The 19,543-nt window shown below is 40.5% G+C and overlaps 1 protein-coding gene across 1 annotated transcript; it reads right to left on the bottom strand.

The window, feature by feature from the left end:
• Window positions 1-402: 402 nt before the first annotated feature.
• On the bottom strand, window positions 403-15,352 carry calcoco1a (calcium binding and coiled-coil domain 1a). The gene is made up of 15 exons (XM_073470078.1): window positions 15,215-15,352; window positions 13,433-13,597; window positions 13,233-13,335; window positions 8,781-8,977; window positions 8,372-8,584; window positions 7,917-8,065; window positions 7,761-7,830; window positions 7,490-7,645; window positions 7,041-7,295; window positions 6,676-6,801; window positions 6,043-6,138; window positions 5,073-5,160; window positions 4,646-4,893; window positions 4,256-4,347; window positions 403-2,425 (listed from the first exon to the last, which is right to left on the bottom strand). Exons 2-15 carry the CDS (start codon window positions 13,562-13,564, stop codon window positions 2,398-2,400), a joined length of 1,953 nt encoding a protein of 650 aa, XP_073326179.1. The 5' UTR covers window positions 13,565-13,597; window positions 15,215-15,352; the 3' UTR covers window positions 403-2,397.
• Between the last annotated feature and the right edge of the window lie 4,191 nt (window positions 15,353-19,543).

Raw genomic sequence — 19,543 nt, 5'->3', positions numbered from 1 at the left:
GAGTCATCAATCCCACAGTGATTTCCCAGTTAAGGTTTTAGAGGGGGCTGTAAACTAGGCAGCCCGGCATCATTGATTTTATAATTAGCTATCGTCACCCCAGACTTCAAGATGGAGGGAGTGTGGTAGAGGGGAGCTTAAAAGAGGAAGATTGCTGGAGGAGTGGGGAGGCACGAGGATGAAGATGATGAGGAGGTGAGGCCTGAGGGGAGAGTGCGGGAGAGCCAAAGGTGAGCGGGGAGAAAATCCAGAATGAGATCTGAAACAGGCAACGAGCCAAAAGGGAATATAGGTTATATAGCTGTGTGAAAAGAAATGGCATAGTTAATTACCAGTGAAATGTCATGTGAGGATCAAAATATTACTATGATCTTTGGCCAGAAAAAGACACATTAGGCCCAATAATGGATACATAAACCTTTTTATTAGGCAGAACCCCACCCAAACCCTGTTACATGACTGATAAGAAAATACACGGTGGCGTACATAACCTTCACACACAAAACTTCAAAACAAACCATAACCACTGGAGCTTTATTGCAATGGGAGACGGCGTCCTGACGAGGAGTACTCGCACTGGAGCTCTCAGTGGAACAACAAAAAAATAACTTCCCTAAGACATAAAGGCAGATTACAACCACAAACAAAGACTATGGAGGGTACATGTAGTGTGCTATCTTCTGGGAAAAAATACCAGGCTCCTCAAAACATCCCTACTTCTATATAAGGTACATGTACTGCAACACCAGAATACCTAGTGACACAAGGTAAATGAGAGGTTGGACAGACATTTACACCTTTCATATAATCTAAAATGTCTTTCTCTACACACTGGTATCATTCCCGTTCATTAGCACCAATATCTTGCAACAATATAACTCAAATATCAAAGCAAGTATTTGGAAACAGATGATAAAAACACAAAGTGTAGATAAAATATGCGTAAACACAACACACACTGGTAATGATTAGGATAATGAGGAAAGGACACACATTGTTAAGTATCCATATATCAACTTTTTCATCTAAAAACTCTTCTCTAGTAAAAATAGGGTGCAAATACAGCAGATAAAATCAAGCATCAAAGTGTCCTAGCAAATCTTCTTAAGCCAAGCATGGAAAACTTTGTCACACATTGCACAAAGAGTTGTGTGAGAAACGCCTAGTTCAAACTAAACCTGAATATAGTTTCATTGCAGCATAACTCAAGTTAATTATAAATAGAAAATCATGAAAAATGCATACAGTATTGATTAAAAGGTAGGCAGCAATTTTTTTATTAGGCAGTATATTGCCATAGGGCTAAGGGGAAAATACCAACACCATGTCATGATGTCAGGATCTATAAAGATGATTTTCTTTGACTCTCTTTTTTCATTATTTTAGGCACAAATTTAGAACTGCACGGGTGTGAGATAAGATGTCTGTACAATACAAACTGTAACAAAGAGCAACAGTGAATATTCAAATCACTAGCTAGTAAATTAGCGTCTCATTTTAATAACCATGAAACGTAAATTCTAGCGAGTAAAAACTGCAGCTGATCTACAGTGAAAAGCTTATGAGCATTAATTTTATAATAATGATGATATGAAGTTACTGAAGTAGAAAGTTGCATCTGGCACCTATCTTAATAGACTTTAAACACAATCTGCTCAATAAGCTTTCTATTCCGAACGCTCGTCTGTCTTAAAGTGTCGCTAAATCTCTTCAACTGCATCTGCATGACACCAATCCACTGCTAATGCGAACAAGAAAGTGCATATCAAACCTTAGCTCTGAGTAAATGGAGGAGAAATATGATGTCATAGACCTACATTGCTGCAATATAATTCTAGCGTGACGCCGTATCATTACTTTATGCTATGTCATGAATAGTGTTCGAAAAGCTGCTGTGGAGAATTTAATGCTGGACGAGAGTTTTGCCATGATTTCCAGCGGAGCCAGGCCTGCACAAAACATCATAATTACAGTGCCTGTCATGACTCCTAATCACAAATGTCATAAAAACGACATAACATCCGTCGTAAAGCTCTCGACATCACTGTGATTCGACAGAAATCATTCTGCTACTCTCAAACGCCCATGCCTAAAACTGTGCAACAGTCTTATGTCACTCATAAACACGGTGTTGACCTGCCACCGCAAGCATTATGTCATTCTTAACAACAACAACAAAAAAAAAAAAAAAAAACAGCTAGGGCGATAACACAACAGTCTAGGAGGGAAAAACCAAGGTTCACGGCAGATACGATGTAAATTGCATATTAACATTTTGTCTGTGTAGTGAGTGAGCTGTATATGTGCTTGTTAGTGGAAGAAACCGCATTAACTCCAAGAAAAGTCCCCCTCTTCTCCTCTCCTTTTGATCGCTCGCCAAGACTGGATGTCCACTGGTTACCATAGCGAGGTGTCAGCCAGATCACTGGAGGAGGACACAAAGCAGAGTGTTTGTGCGTGTGTGGAAAAAAGTGAAAGAAACACATTCTGGTTGAAAGAGGAGGTTAGGCTGAAGGAGTGACTGAGTGGGAGAGAGAGGGCTTTAATGATGCTGAAAATTGGCCCGTGACTGCGGTACACCCCTCAGGTAAATCATTGCTACAGCTTGCTGTCAACTTATCTGTCCCCTTGTCCTCCCATCTCGCCCCTCCCACGCCCAAGCTCAGTCTCCCCCGCCTCACCCTGACTCAACTTCTTTTACGACCACATATTCAAAACTTCCATCTTCCAGCCATACTCACCCTGTCACCATAAATAATTGGTCGCTTGTGTCTGTGTGCATTAGCAAACTCTGGATTCATAGCATGAAACCATTTCTGTGAGGGACCAGACGGTGGAAAGTAACTAAGTAGGATTACTCAAGTACCATTTTTGGGTACAAGTACTTCCATTCTTCCATTCTGAAAAACTTTTCTACATTTAAGGGAAAAATATGATACTTTTTACTCCACTGCATTTCTCTCGCTGCTGTGTTCACAAATTACTTTGCAGGCTTTGGTTGGACACACAAATCAAGCCATGAGCTCGTAAAATATGACGCATTGCTGGAGTTTAAAAGCAGCCGGCGTGACAGGAAGAAATTTGTTGGCTTGTTTGGCCTCAAAGAAATGTTCCTTCTAATATGCAGTCAGTAATGCAAATCTCCATTTTCGAACATTAAATATTCAACTGTGATTAATCTTGTTGTGACTGTCTGATCGTCACCTGCCTTGCCCTTCATTAGGGACAATACATGCTTTACTTGATCTTACAATATATCTTATAACAATATATCTTATCTTATATATATCTATAACGGGTGGCAAGTAGTTTGTCCATGTGTCAAATTATTCTCTACTATTAGAGGCTAGAACAGCAGTAGTATATGGAGTATTTATCATTTGTAACATTAAATATTACAAAGTGCAAATGTAGCAACAACAACAAAGAAGATGTACAAAAAATACCACTACAGCAACATGAAAATACTCTATTACAAGTAAACGTCCTGCATTCAATATCATACATAGATAAAAGTACAGAGGTATCATCAGGAATATATACTTATGTATAAATATTTTAAAAAGTAAAAGTTCTTGTGCGACAGAATATACTGTATTTCTAATAGATTACATGATTAGATTGTTATTATAACTGGTTGAGGTGGAGCTACTTTTCAAAACTTTCTGTAAAGTTTGTTTTGTACGGTGGTACTCAACCTAAGGGTCAAGCCACCTCTAAAGGGTCTCAAGATGAATCTTAGGGGTCATGAGATGAATAATGGAGTTAAAAAAGACGTAGTCAGGATCGGACTTTTCTCTTTTTTCTCTGGTGGAAAGGCTACCAACTCATAGGCGAGGAGAGAAGAGGTTCTAGCAACACACTTGTGGTCAGAAGCCAACATGTAGGCAAACCACTGGTTCAGTCTTCAACACTGGGTTGTATTTTGTATGGAGTGAAGAGTAAAAAAATTATACAGCCATCAAATGGAAATACTCGAGTAAAGTAGAAGTACTTCAAAATTGTACGAACTTCTCCTCAAAGTGAAACTTTTACATTAACATCAGAGAAAATTTTATTGCAAATACGTAAAGCATATACCTTTACAAGGGTAACATTTTAAATGTATGAAATTTTATGACGTACTTTGATACTTGAGTGTAATGGGTATAAGCACTTTCCCCACCTCCTCTGTGTGTGTGTGTGTGTGTGTGTGTGTGTGTGTGTGTGTGTAAATTCATGTTAGACTATGTGTTTTTCAGATGGGAACTTGTACCTGAGAACAGTGTCCGTGTGCTCAGGAAGCAGAAGTGCTGTTTCCTCTCCGGAGCTGTGCCTTGCACATGGAAGTGGACTAGATTCCTCCTCCTTCACACCAGAGAGCAACACACACACACACACACACACACACACACACACACACACACACACACACACACACACAGGCACAGGCACACACTTAACACGTCTGTCCAGGAGCTATTACAGTCTAATAACTTGCAGACTAGCGGCCTAATTGCTTCTCGGAGATAATGTCTATATCAAACGATCCACTGCCCATGTTAAACTGGTGTGCATGGCTATCAGCATGAAGACATAGCTCATTTTCAGTATCACATATAATTACACAATGGTGACAATGAATGGCTCAGATAGCACGTCTCACCGAATCCGAGCTGTGTGCCAGAGTGTCAGAGCCGGCCTGGTGTGGTGAGGAGAGCGGGGCTGGCTGGTTGATGACCACGGCGCTCCTCTCTGCCTCCCTGGGGGAGGAAGGAGGGGTGGCAAGGAGCAGGGAGTCAGGCTCGCCCTGCTCACACAGGCTGTAGTGTCCCAGAGGTCTTGGTGGACGGAGGGGCTGCAGAGCCTCTGGGTTCTCGTCCTCAGAGTCAGATAATGCGCTGCCAGGCCGCCCTGCCAGATTGAAACATAGGCAAAGAAAAAAGTGGTCACCTCTCCTCAGAGCACGGCTCCTGTCGCCCTCAGCACAGGCCATTCTGAACAATATTTACTGTAGCTGTTGAATGATAGTTAACACTTTTATTGTTCACATCTGCAGGGCGTACAGTAGATTAATGTGTGGCTCCATTCACCTGTGGAGGCAATCGGGGCAGCGCTCCACTTGGCACTCGCCACTGTTCCCATCTTCTGCTCCAGCTGACAGATGTACTCCATCAACTCCTGTAGTGGAAAATACAGCCATCATATCACACACCAGGGCAGGACTTTCATCTCCCGAAGTCGTCACACTTATGTCTGACTTTTTCAAGCCAAAGCCACATAAAATGGTTACACAGTAAACACACAAACACAACATTTGCTGTTATATAAATATTATTATCCTGTTCAATAGTCACTTAAACAGTTGTTTGATTTATGATGTGCCACAGACTGGCTGCTACGCTCCGGTATGGCGGATGTTAAAATTAAGCTGGACACTGATTTTAAAAACATTGACCATCTACTCTGCCAGTAGCGGGCAAATGTGATGGTGGTTAGCCAACAAAAACTCTGCAGGCACTTTAACAGCAGCCGCACTGACTGCCCTGAAATCCACTGATTTATATTGCACTATAAACAATTTATATTGCACAATAACAACTAAGAAGACAACAACAGACTGAAGATTCCCAACACCTGGGACATTCACGATCCCAGCGTACTCGTGTATATGTTACATCCGTAAGCTTTCGAATATAAATATATAATTATTACAGAGCTGTTGTAAATACATCATCATTATTCCCAGGTGCACTCGAGCTTGAGGTACAAATCGTAACTAAACATTAAAGCTGATAATGACTAAAGTACTGGAGTTGTGAGCTGATTAGGATAAAACAGTTAGGATTTACTTGTTAATCCATACAAGCCATTTATTCACCATGAGACCTTATCAGCTTATAATGAAAAGGGCACAAAGTCAGTACCCTGGACACCATACATGCACAGTGTTTACACATGAAAATACCAATAATCATTCGAGCTTTACCCTTTTTGGCCAAACTTTCTGTCAGCACAGATTCTGTTTTTTCCCCTGTGACTAATCAAAACTGTGTTTCTGACCTGTTTCTCTGCAAGCAGCTGCTCCTTCTCCTTCTGGGCAACCCTCAGGCTGGCCTTCAGCTCCTGGAGCTCCCTGCGGGTTTCACACAGCTGAACCTGCAGGCCAGACATAACAACATGTCAATACCATCTAAAAGATAGTGTGACTTCAGAATGACTACTGTGTAGTACACAGACAAAATCTGACATTTTTGGAGGTGCATTTATTCGCCTTCTTGCGGAGACTAACATGACAAGATCAATACTATTCTCATTCCTGCATGTGAAGTCAGAGCCAGCAGGCAATTGGCTTAGCTTAGTATAAAGACTGGAAGAAGACATGAGGATGACAAGACTCCAGGAAGTTACTGTGCCAGACCAACAAATCCCTGTAAAACCACAACTTGTTGTTTTTACTCTCTGTTTGTGTTTAAATTAAATGAACAAGATACAATATGATTATTAATGAGCTTTGGACCACATGAGAGTGGTATCGATCTTCTCATCCAACTCTTGTCAAGAATGACATCAAACTATCCCTTTGACTTGAATATATGGTCAGTAGTAGTAGCAGATGTTAATTCAAGTGAATTCACAAAATGACATACTAACAAGAAACACTGACTGCAGTAAGTTCTTAGTATCCTTTCTCACCCGGTTGCAATCCTTTTCTCTCCCAAGCTCAACCTCCAGCTTCACTCTTTCCATCCTCTCCTCCTGCAGCCTCTCCTCCATCCTCTGCATCTCTGTGTTGAGTTTCTCCAGACGCTCATGGTCCTTCTGTCAGGGTAAGATACACAACACACATTTACTCAGTATATGACATATTTACCTCAGGCAGTTGAGCTCATTTCATCTTGAAGCCATCAGAAGCTGTTCTGAACCAATATGACATCTAATAACATAACTAAGACATTAATCAGACATATTGCAAGTTATATTAAAAACTTAAACTCTAGGACAGTACAAATGTTCTAAATTCTCTGCTTCAGATTCTCTAGTCTGCAGCGGCACGTTACCTCAGCAGTGCGCTGCAGACTCTGCCTCTCCTGGGCCCAGCGAGCTCTTCCTTCCCTCAGGGCCAGACTGGAATCTGCAAGCTGAAGAGTGAGCTGGGCTGCCTGCAGACGAGCCTGATGCAGTTCGGCCTGCCCATGATCCCTCTGTGCTATCGTGGCACTCAGATCGCTCCTCAAGCCCTCTGCAGCACGCTCACTTGCGTTCAGACGCTCTCGCAGGCTCCGCATCTCCTTCAGCGTTGCCTCGCTCTCCGCCTGGCCATAGATGAACAAGAAAACGTGTTAAAAGCTAAGCATGTTTATGAAGAAATACATCCATATATCAATCTAAATAGCAAAGTAAAGGTATCAAAGAAAACAACATCCCATCTTCAATAATTGAGACCACATAAATTCTTGTATCAGGTGCAAATACTACATCCCATCTGACTTCCAAAGAAATGTCTGACCTCTTTCCTGTGGGCAGTGGTGAGTTTCTGGGTGAGGGTAGTGATGGTGCTCTGGAGCTGCAGGACACTTGTGTCTCTCTTGGCCAGTGAGTTCCTCAGGCCCTGGAACTCCTTAGACAGACTTCGGAGTTCACCCTCCGTCTGTTCCAGCTTGGTCTAAAAGACAGAAAATAAATGACCCAGATGGGAAGAGTGAAAGAGATGTAGGAGAAAAGAACAATGAAGACATTGTTTTTATTAAGATATACAGCGTGTTCTGAATTATATTTACCTGCATGCTCTTTCTTTCACTCTCCTCTTCTTTCCTCTGAGCTCCAGCCCTCTTTGCTCTTTCCTTCATCCTGCACACAGAGATTCGGTCACTGACAATGAAGAGTATTCATTAGACACACATGAAACTAAAAGAAGGAGAAAGAAAATGTCGTACCTTTCCAACTCTGTCTCTCTTTCCACAGTTCTCTGTGTCAGGATTTTGATATCCTCCTCCAGCTCTTTGATTCGTACTTTGCTCTCCTCCCTCGCATCCAATAAAGTACTTTTCTCCTGGGCTAGTGATTCTCCTAAAGCCTGCACCTCCTAACAGACCAGAGGCATTTTTAATTTTCATAAGGAATTAATAATAAGGAATTCATTCATCATGACATAGACCAGGCTACACATATGAACATATTTTATATTTAACATTTTTATATCACTACCCAGACATTTAATTGAATTACTATTTTGAATTTTATAGTGACAAAGACAGGATATTGTTTAAGCAGAGACTTGTCATCAGAGAATAAGAGCTCAGATACAGAGAAAAATATGGAAATGCTAACAGGCAAATTGGTCCTAATCAAATGATCCTGACCCTGTCATTTGCCTAGCTCTATACGCCACCTTCTGCTTCCTTTCCATCTCCTCAATCTTCTCTTGAGTCTGCTTCAGCTCCTCCTGCAGCCCGGCAATGTCGCTTTCTAGCTCTCTGTATCGTCTGTCCCAGGCCTCCCTTGCCCTCTTGTATTCCACCTTCTCTTTCTCCCTCTGCCTGTTTGCTGCCTCCTGCACCTGCAGCAGCTCAGCGCGCTCTCGCAGGCATTCCTGCAGCCGACTCTGACAAGAGACAAAAGGAAGGAGGCAGCGGATGAGGAATCATAATTATGCTCTCATTTTTGTGTGACAGCAGTAAACGACAGTATTGATTCCCCAGCATATTGTTTCACCAGCACTCATTGATTTTGCCAAACTGAAAATATACTCTACTTCACTACCTTATCTAGTCCATATATTATGTGGTTGTTATGCTCACCTGCAGCAGTTCAGCCCTGGGCACCACCAGCAGCATGTCTGTGACTTCTCCATGGGACTCCTCCTCAAGGGTCACCAGATCCTCAAGTGGCTTTGGAGCGCAGAAAGTGAATTTGGAGCTACGGGAGCAAACTTCCCCCTTTGCATCAATATATACAAACTCATACTCTTGGGAGCTGGGCTTGGGTAGGTAGGAAGCTAAAAAAGTGGCAGAAAAAAAACAATCATGTCAAAATTGATTTGCACTGAAACATTTTTTGAGTTGGCTTCCTATTTTACTGAATACAGCACTGAAGGTTGAATCTATGGACACTGGCTGTTTAACTGTCTTTTATTTTGGAAGAGCCTTTAAAGATTATTAGAACTTGTAATAATGCAGCCTAACAGCATTTTTGGTATTTCGGATGCATGACATAGATTTCTTTCAGCCGATAATGATCTTCTTCTCCCGGATATAATACAGATAAGATAACGTATAATTTCACATTTTTGCATTTTAAAAAGACATTCATAACCTGTAGTGTATGTGCACCTGAGGGTAAGAAAGGCTCAGATGCAGTAAACAAAGATGGAGGATTTTATATTCCACAGCTCTAATGAGATTTGTTGTTTTAAACCCGTAGACTTTTCTCTCCTCTCTGAACACTTGTTGAACATATACTGCGAATTAACATGTGTTGTCTTCCTCTGAAATTGTAAAAAACTGTCCAAACCAGCTAGAACTAGTCTACACGACTCTACCCAGGTGCAGCAGTTTGATGTCATTGTTCCTCTTTTTCTTCTTGTTTGTCTTTGTGTTTTTTATTTTACATTTTAAGCCAACTTTCAAAGTATAAACAGACACCTACTGTACCAGAATTAGCAAATGCTGCACTTGTTAGCCAATTAATGCAATATGGCTTCATATTATCAGCTCTATTTATGGACTAGAATGTCACATACATGGAAAAATTGTGCAATATATAATAATTTTACTTAACTAAAATTATCAACAAAATGTGAAGAAATAATAATTTTGGCATTATGTTAAAGACGTTTGTGTACTGTGTTCAAGAGATAGCTATTGAAGGTGGCAACAGCTAACCTCTAGCCACTTTGTACCTTAAACAACACCAACACTCCCCCGGTGCTCTGAAATCCCAGTCTGGGGAGAATCAGCTAACACGAGCGCTAGCTGCACGGTTAACTGAGCATACTAGCTAATGACAGCTACAATTAGCAGCAATTAGTGATTACTCTGGTGATATAGAGAGATCAAGTCACGCCCCTTCCAGTGGACCCCATGGGACCTTGTTTCAGAAAAACTTTTTATGGTAGTGAATGGAGAGAGACAAATCCTTTTTTGATCCTGCTTGAATTGTGCCATGAATCACACACTTGATGTTTGTCAATTCAAAAGATCATTTTTCAAGTCAAGAAAGTCAAAGTTTGTCACAATTGAAGTAAAATAGTATCTAGTTTTTTGTTCTAGTGAACTACATTGTTTCGTTCAACACACATCACCCACACCCACATGGCTGCCAACTCAACAGGAAAAGGTACTAAAAAGGTGAAAACAACAACAAAGCTGCTCATACAGACAACTGCAGTTATGTGAAAGAGCAGATTGTCAGTTTTGTGAGCTACTGATTTACAGGACCAGCTCTACCATGTTTAAGTCATGGGTTTTGGTGACTGTTCAACGAGACGATGCTATTAATGTGACTGTTGCCTGTGTAGTCTTATAATTATGTATTTTCACAGTCTTATATTTCATCATTTTTTTTGACAAACTGTGACTTTATGGACTTGGGAAACTATCTTTTAAATTGACTAACATCATATGTGTGATTCATGACACAATTCAAACAAGACTGAATAATTACTGGTCTCTCTCCATTCACTACCATACAAAGTTTTTCTGAAATAAGGTCCCATGGGGCAAACCAGAATGGGGCGTAGCTTTCGGCTCTCTATGTTGTCCCCTATTTGTTTGGACTATGAATGTGACCAATTCTTACATATTGCACATTTAATATAAATTCCCTAGTATCTGGCCAGTAATTATAAGTCAGATATTTATTGTGCATCCATAATTTATCCAATATTGATGAATTGAATTTTAATGATTATGTGCAGTATAATTGGAATATTTACAAATGGAAGTTTTTAATTACCTGTACTTTTTAACATTAATTTATTTGCAGTAATGCACCTGCCGACCACCAGGGGCAGCACTCACGTAGTTCGGGGCAGCACTCACGTAGTTGAGCGCAGGTGAGCGAGAAACAAAATTGCGTCGGGCGCCGTCTTTGACTTCATAGTGGTTGCAAACAGGAATTAGCTATTAGTATTCTCTTCATTATTAACCAGGTTTTGTTAATTTTTATCGGCCTGAAATAGACCTTTTCCATCCCAACATTTCGTCTAGAAGTCCAGCTTGCTCGTTTCCGTTAAAGTTATTCCTGAAAACAGATGACGGATATAGACGGCCCTGTGTCAAGCTAGCTAACTTATTTGGAAGATGCCCTCTAAAGTCAGGCAAAATAGTTGCATAACGAGCACCTGTAGTGCTTAAACAAATACTCACATGTCGTGAGATAGGCTTGTCTGCTGTCTTACTGTTGTTACTGTGGTTGGATGAGAATATCGAGTGTCATCTCTGTTTGTTCAGGTGAGTGACAGGTGCAGTGACGTTACGTGTAAACATGGCGTACGTTAGCATCAACTTAAAAAACTCCAAGCTGTCAATGGCTAAACAGTTGACTCATTGGTATACCTTACTTGTGTTTTATTAGCAAGCTAGCCACCAGTACATCAAACAATGAACTGGATCTTGTTCAGAGTTAAACAAGTTAGTAAAACCAGTCACCTTCACTGTGAGGAAATGACCTCACAGGGCTTGTTTTGGTCAATGAATAGCTAGCTTGGTTAACTAATGTTAGCCCCAGTAAGGCCCAGCACACTAACTTATAAAACATTTCCTAATCTGCTATATTTTTACACATTAGTAACAACAATTAACAATAGCAATTATATTTATAAATGTACATACATAAATAGTTGTCACATAGTTCAATGCAAACTTTTATATTATATTTTTACAATTTTTTACTTACTCTTACTTCTTATTCTCCTCTCTATTTATATTTTATTCAATCTCTCTTTAGTGTGATATTTCTATTGTAGAAGGAGCTACTGTAACCAGCCAAGTATCTTTGATTCTGATGATGTCTGAATAAAGCAGTCCTGCAGTTGCTTTCAGTGTTTGTGCTAGGCTAAACACTTAACAGAGCTATTGTACCCTACAGAGATGAAACTTAATTAGATAAAATCAAAGCCAAACAACCAGTAATAAAGCAAACATTAACATCCTGTTTGATGCTATCCATGCTTTCAGTCTCTCACAGGAAGTCTTAAGTTTACTAGGATTGATACTGCTACTAAAGAACTGGTTTCTTGACCATTTGCATTTTCAGCTGGTAAACTTTCCACTGACTTAAAGTTTATATGTGCCAGCTTAACCATATTTATCCACTTCTCCACATTCCTGATTCCCTTTTATCCACCCTCAACAAAACAGATAGGAACAGATGATGTTATGCCTCCGGCTTCCTACTGTGACCAGAGAGCAGGCAGCCACAGCCCGTGACTTCTTCCAGCCCATAAAGTAAGCTAACCTAATATTACCCTTATCTCACACAGGCTCTAGCTCCATGTTTAGAATGATTTACTTGGAATTCCTGTTTCAAAACACTTGTACAGTAAAAGGGCCAGATGGAAAACAGACAGGAAGAATGACATACAGCAAGGTTTATGAGCTGTATTGTAACTTACAGCAGCAGCTTGGGTCACAGTGCAGGCAACCTTCTTTTTAAATCACCACATTGATGATGATAAGGAACCATCAGCAGTTTCTTTAGACTTCCCTTACCCTGCTCTTCTTCCATGAGGAATGACATTGACAGTATGCTTAAGTTAGTGGTGATAAATCAGGGGTCAGTGCCACACCTGCTGCACATGTGCTCCTCACACTGAATCACACTTATCAGTTGCAACTGACAGACAAGACAGAGTGAACACTGTACTCTCCAGTGAGTAGTAGTCAGAGCAGGCTTTGAGCCATTGTCTTTGTCATCCTCATTATTCAACTTCCTGCATTCTAAAGAAATGCATTCAAACCACGACAGAGACTGTGTCTTTGTTCGAGACCAAGCTAGAAGGGATATTTGTTTTCTGCATGGGATATTTTTCCTTTTGAATCTGTGGCAATACTCTTTTAAGACAGGAATAACTAACATTATCCTCCACTTAATACACCAGTTGCTAGCCCTCTGTATATCAGAGCAATTCAATTTACAGAAACATCAATCTCCTGCTGAAGGTTTTATGTGTGGATCTAAGCACTGTACTAGTATAGATTCCGGCTAACTATGGGAAATAAAATGCAATTAGAAAACAAGGGCATGAGTACCCTGGAAGTGCACGCAGCAGTTGACATCGGTGCCCTCTTGATAGTCAGCTGGGGCCAGTGCCCAAACAAACGTGTGGTAGTCCTTCACTGATGACCATTCCACCTGAGGAAGGAAACATGCACACGCCGTTATACAAACACTTGAATACAAACACTCTTTATTGTCTTGATTTTTGTGACAGTAATCAGGTTAACAAGACCTTGAAGAGCCCTATCCAGTCATTGCTGGCCCAGTTGTGCTGTGAGCTCAGTGTGTAGTGGCAATCGACTCTGCTCTGAGGGAAGTAACTGCAGCCCACGTTTCTGAACTCCACCAGCCAAGCCTTCTCCATGGCAACACAACAGAAAGGCAGGCTATTTTGCACCTACGGTAAAAACACAATGTTAAAACTTGAGTTTATATTTGTCAGGGTTTTTTTTTTTACTACAAGTTCACGGTAGAAACTGACATGCATGATTAGATGGGCTAATTGTGGAATAGGTAAGAGGTGAGCACCGGAGAACAAACAAGACAGCGGCAGAACTCTGTGAATATTTATTCAGTGTAAGAAGAGATCCTGACTGAGCTCACACTTGAGGAAAGGACGCAAGAGCTAAACCTTGGCGTCAGCGTGGCCTTTGAGCAACATGACATATTACATGTTTGTCACCAGGGCTATTTCAGTCATCGTCAACATTTGCTATTGTACACTGTCACGTGTGAGCATGCAGAGCAAGGTGTCTGGGGCCTCCAGCATGCACAGGGCTCAAATTCCACTAGGAAATGCACACTCTCCTTGAATTTTGTTGAATTCCTGCCTGCAGTTACCCACACCACACTGAGACACGTGTGTCTTACAGAAAGCATTATTTATTTATTTTGCATTGTGTAGGGTATTGACACGACTATAGGTCATATGTGCCCAACTCTTGGATGTCCAGACTATTCTAAAGAGCTGCAACTAACGATTATTTTCACATTGATTAGCTGTGTAGTCTATAATATTGTGAAAATTGTTAACACAATTTCCCAGAGCCCAACATAATGTCTATAATTGCTTCTTTTGTCCTACCAACAGTCCAAAAGCCAAAGACTCTTCATTTACTGTCATAAATGACAAATAAAAGCAGCAAATTCTCACATTTAAGGAGCTGTAACCAGTAAATGTTTCACAGTTTTGTTTTAAAAAATGACGGAAACGATAAATCGATTATCAGAATAGTTGGCGATTAATTTTCTTTTAATTGACGAGTTATTGGTGCGGTTCAAGGTTCTTTATTAGTGACACACAGAGCATAGACTGTGCAGTGAAATGCACTTTAGGCCCTCCAAACATTAGTTTACAGCTGGTAAGAGAAAAAGAAAATAGTAATAAGATACAGAGATGAAAACATAAAGATAAAATATAATGTGTGTACATGTACACACATACTATGTCTACTAAGTCTACTAATATGGCAACATGTGCTAAGAACAAAAAAGACTTGGAGATAACTGTAAAGCCCTATTCTGTCATACAGTGTGTTGCACGTGTAGATTAACTGTGACTTTGCCATACTTTATCTCCTGGGGTACAGGCATAATCCAACATAATTACAGGGTTGAACAGTTTCTATTATAGTAAAGCATCCTTCTAGAGGAGGAGGAATACTGGAAGACACATTTTAGTGTAAACATTGTAGAACATTTTGCAGATACACTTGATCCATGACGAAAACGTACAGGAGCTCTCGGAGGGTTCACATTACACTGCACGAGGCTTGAGGCCCAACAGTAGCACATGTCGAGAAAACTGTGTGCCATGCACGTCGATGCACGCCGAGGAAGACAAACATGTAATCGAGGCGTTTAGAGGTAGATCTGAACCTGTATTCGCTAATTGTCATGGTCCACTTAGGTAATGTGCTGCGCGTGCACGTCACACGAGACAATAACAGGCTTTGTTAACTACAAAAGACAGCTGCGCACATTATTTCTCGACCGTCTCTGGTGTCTCGCTTACCTTTATCGCCCTCACTTCTTTGCACACAGTCTATTCGAGATGTCTCTCTGTCTGATACAGGAGTCACAGTCCGCGAGAAAACAACTAAAACATGAGCGATACAGTCGCGCTTTCCTCCTCGGGCTCAGTTGCTCCACTAACCCGAAACAATAACAAAAAACCAAAGCAAAACACAAGCATGACAGCCTCTCTTCCACCGCGGAATTATGGGAGCTGTTGTTCACCACGTCGATGAAACGACACTGAAGCACGGCACATAAAACTACAATCCCCAAGCTCGAGGCAGAAAAGCGGAGGTTGCTCTGGACGTAATATGATGCTTCTCATCGGCCGGCGTTACTTTTCTCATCGGGTGTCAAAGCACGGAGGGCTATTGTTTGACTGACTTGAGGAGTCTGACCAATGGAAATGAGTCTCTCGTGTGTGCGATGAGAAAAACAACGATTATCGCGTGACATGATGACTCTTTTCATTTGCTAATGTAATTTATATTCATTTTTGGGCGCAAAGAATCTCATGCAGATGTTTACATTCCGACTGCTTTGTTGATGTCAATGTTTTTTTCCCATGTAGGCTATTTATTTTCAATTACAGAAAACTACTAAAGGTTCATAATCTATATAATATTAAAGCTTTGTGTTTTAAATCTTTGCCAATCAGTTGAATCGTTGTCCAGCATTAGACTGTTCCAATTAAGCAGGTTTACTGAATTATCTGCAGTGGTTGATGAAGTACTCGGATCTTTCACTTGATCAAAAGTGGCAATACCGCAGTGTAGAAATACTCTGATACTCTGATGAAGTAAATGTATTAACTCATTATCTTACTTTAAAGTACAAAACTATTAGCATCAAAATGTACTAAATAAACATACTAAAGCACACAAAGTAAAAGTGCTAAAAGAAAAAAAAAGCTAAAAATATGAAGTCAAGGCAGCAATGTGTTAGCCTCAGTAAGGCTGCAGATGTTAAAAATGGGGCTTTTTTATTACTTAATGCATTATACATTATACACTATAATAAACATTATAGTTTATTAGATGATTATATTTTGTATTAATAATCTGACTCTGCAAAGTAGCAAGTAATTAAATATGTAAAAATAAATGTAGTTGAGTTAAAGGTACAATATTAACTTCCAAAATGTTGCAGAGTAAATGAATAGTAGCATAAAATGGAAATATTCAAGTGAACAACAAATACCTCAAAATTGTACACAAGTAAGGAACATGAGTGATGGTGCTTAGCTGCGTCCCACCACTGCTTATCTGTATAACTTTGCTTTGGAAAATCAGGCTCTAGAACAGATCCTTTGACATCAGTCCATGTTTCAGATTTGATGTGGCATTTGGGTTTTATTCCAATTTAGTAATCCTACTTTTAGCTCAGTGATCCTACTTCTTGGACCATGGCCAGGTTTAGCAACTGCTTTGAGAGAGGCTTCACGTCTCAGTGTGCCTTCTACCGTGTGGGGTACAAATGAAAGAGCAGGATGATGTTACAGCACCAGACAGCAGATGGCAGTATTCCATCTTGGAAACCCAATGCTTTGCATTCCTGCTGCCACTGCAGACCATGTACCCTCAACCATCTATAATACACTGTGCATGCTCTTTAACCTCCTGAGAGGTTAGTGAACACTTCTTTGTCCTTTTCCATAATATAGGAGAGACAATAGGTGAAGTGAATATACTACTGTTTAGTTAGGCTGCAGAATTTGAGCCAAAATAGAAAAAAATAAGATGCTTAAGGCCAACATCTCCTGCATTTCTTGCAGTGATTAAGCCCGGTGCAATAAGTTTTTGCAACTATTACAATAGAACAGCAAAGTGTGACAGGCCAAGTGAATGGATGACAATACCCTAGGATGAGGATGAGGAAAATTTGAATGGACATGTATTATAGTAATTTGTTAAATTTGTTTGTCTTGGACCAAAATACCTGTTTGTATCTTTTAAATAAAAGAATGATTTAAATGTTGGCTTTTTGATTAAATGTGAACTAGATCAGAATCGATTTTTTAATTTAGATGTGGATTAAAAATAATGATGAAGGGAGTTAAAAAAATCTCTATTGCAGTGCACTCAGTGAAAGAAAAATACCATATCATAAAAGTGGAAATTAAAGATAGTATTTAAGATTTAAGGTTATCATGCCTTTGCAACTGGTGCTTAAATAATGCTCATCCTATGTTATTACAGTTATTGATGATCTTTCCATAGCCTTCTTATTTATCTCTGCCCACTGACAAGTCAATGCAGTCACACAGTACTTTACTCCTCCTCAATTAGTAAGTCCAGTTTGGCTAATTTAGTCTGTTGAAGACACTATAAGGACGCTTCATGTAATTTTATGCCAATGGACAGTCGATGTTGAGGCCCTATAAATTGTGTTTAAGTGGATTAATAGTGTGCTGAGCCTGTGTGAGCAGAGTGGTGCTGGAAATAGTGGCTCTCTATGCAGTTGGATAATTAAATAGGTTATACTGCAAAGACTATCTTATTCAGTAGGCATTGTTTACATGTGTGTTAATAGTGAGGATGTTAGGAAATGAAAAATGTTCAGGTTCTTAATTTTATTTTGTTGCAGCTGTAGCTTCAACAAGAATCCCAGTGGGGGTCTAGCTTCTGCATTTGTTATCACGATTTGAATTAGCCACTATTAAAAACCAGCAATGCATGTATATGAAAGACCTGTTTTTAAATTAATCATATACTCTGACTCCTACTGGCTGTTTCAGTCATTGTTTGGGGTTTTGTCGCACTGTTCTTCCAGAAGCCATTATGGCAGACCTCAGATAGCCTTGACTTTGAAGCGTCACTGTTGTGTGAAGTGAGAAGATGGCCGTGCGGGAGGAATGTGAGGCTTCACCCTAATAGAGACTAGACTGAAAGTGGATTGTCCATGAAACTGCTTGATCTTGACCTGACTGCCTGCTGTTATGGCTCCTCTGTCTGCCATAACCCCCCCACCCCCAATGCACGCACACACATGCACATGCACACCATATGAATTTATTCTTTTAACTTTGGGAAGTGTGAACTGGGCTAATGTCAACACTTTTAAGCTCTAAAAACTCCCCACTATCAACTGTTCTGGCACAAAATGCTCAGCATGCTGTTTATTTATCGGTTGTAGTACTTTTCCACACAAATTTAATCCCTGTCGTCTGCTGATTTCTAGCAGCCTGGCTTGGAATTCCTCTCAATATAAGAAAATGGTATAGCCCCTGAGTGCTACTGCAGTTTTATTACCTGAGGTGGTCTGTCTGAATATAGCGTACCACATGTCTCATTCAAAGGGAATGGCAGGTATGTGTCACTAGTCATAAATTGTAACTTGCCTTCAGCAGTAATCAGTTGCCAAGGAAACCTCAAATGGGATTATGACCTTCTGTTGTGTGTAGGCAAGTAAACTGTTAGAGTTGTCGACATCCAAGAGACAAACATTCAAGATTTATGTCAGTAAACAATTTATTTTCTCATCATAGTAAATTAATGCGTGATGTGCCTTGTTTCAGGCTCAAGCATTTAAGAATAAAAGTCTGTTCGTGCATTTTCTATCAAGGATAGTTACTTACAGCAATATGAGCATTTAGACTCAGATAACACCTTTCGCTGTGGGGGCAGTGATGTAATCAGTGAGGGCTGTATGACCATGTAGTCAAGGAAAGGCATTAGAAGGGTAGAAAACAAAGAAAGAGGGAGCGGGAGCAGAGGAAGGAGGGCAGAGTGTTGGGAGGGCGGAGATAGAGAAATGGGGGACGGTGGTATTTAGTATGCACGGCCAAGCTGCCCCATCTGCTTAGCGCAGCAGTCCCTGTCGTATAACTGTCTGCAGGCCGTGGGCCACATAAAGAATGTCTCAGATTTGATGTAATTCCGCAAAATTAATGACAGCTTTACTCGGTATGGGCCGTGAGGGAATGATTAGTGTTTGATCGTCCATCTGATATGTTCCCTTGGCTGGCTGCAGGAGAGATGCTCCACTATATGCCGGCATGCTGCTGCCTATGGCGAGCACATACGCACACCTATCCCAAAATCACTCCTGGGCCCCCATGCTCTAGTTTAGGTTTGAGATCGGGTTCTCGTTTCCCTCAACACAGACAACCAATATCTTGTTAAACTCTCCGTGCTGTGATACTTCACATCAACATGAACACCTACTGATGGGCTGGCTGCAGGTCCCACTGGTGGTATGATTGTGCACAGGGCAGTTTTTATTTCAGGCAGTGCAGTATTTCAAAGGGAAAGTGGGCCAACCAGCATCCAATTTAGAGAACTCCGAGGTCACACTATGACCTTTTACAAGATATGCTTTACTGCAG

This window comes from Pagrus major, chromosome 7, assembly GCF_040436345.1.
Source record: "Pagrus major chromosome 7, Pma_NU_1.0".
Lineage (NCBI taxonomy): Eukaryota > Metazoa > Chordata > Actinopteri > Spariformes > Sparidae > Pagrus > Pagrus major.
Note: the sequence above shows the minus strand (reverse complement) of the source record. Positions and strands in the feature narration are given on the sequence as shown.

Excerpts from the sequence above, each read along its gene's own strand:
- calcoco1a (XM_073470078.1), bottom strand. The coding sequence starts at position 13,564 with ATGGAGAAGGCTTGGCTGGTGGAGTTCAGAAACGTGGGCTGCAGTTAC. Across the intron at positions 8,978-13,232 it reads CTGCTGCGTGCACTTCCAGG|CTTCCTACCTACCCAAGCCC; the intron begins GTACTCATGCCC and ends CCACTTTTTTAG. Across the intron at positions 4,348-4,645 it reads TGGCACACAGCTCGGATTCG|GAGGAGGAATCTAGTCCACT; the intron begins GTGAGACGTGCT and ends TCTGGTGTGAAG.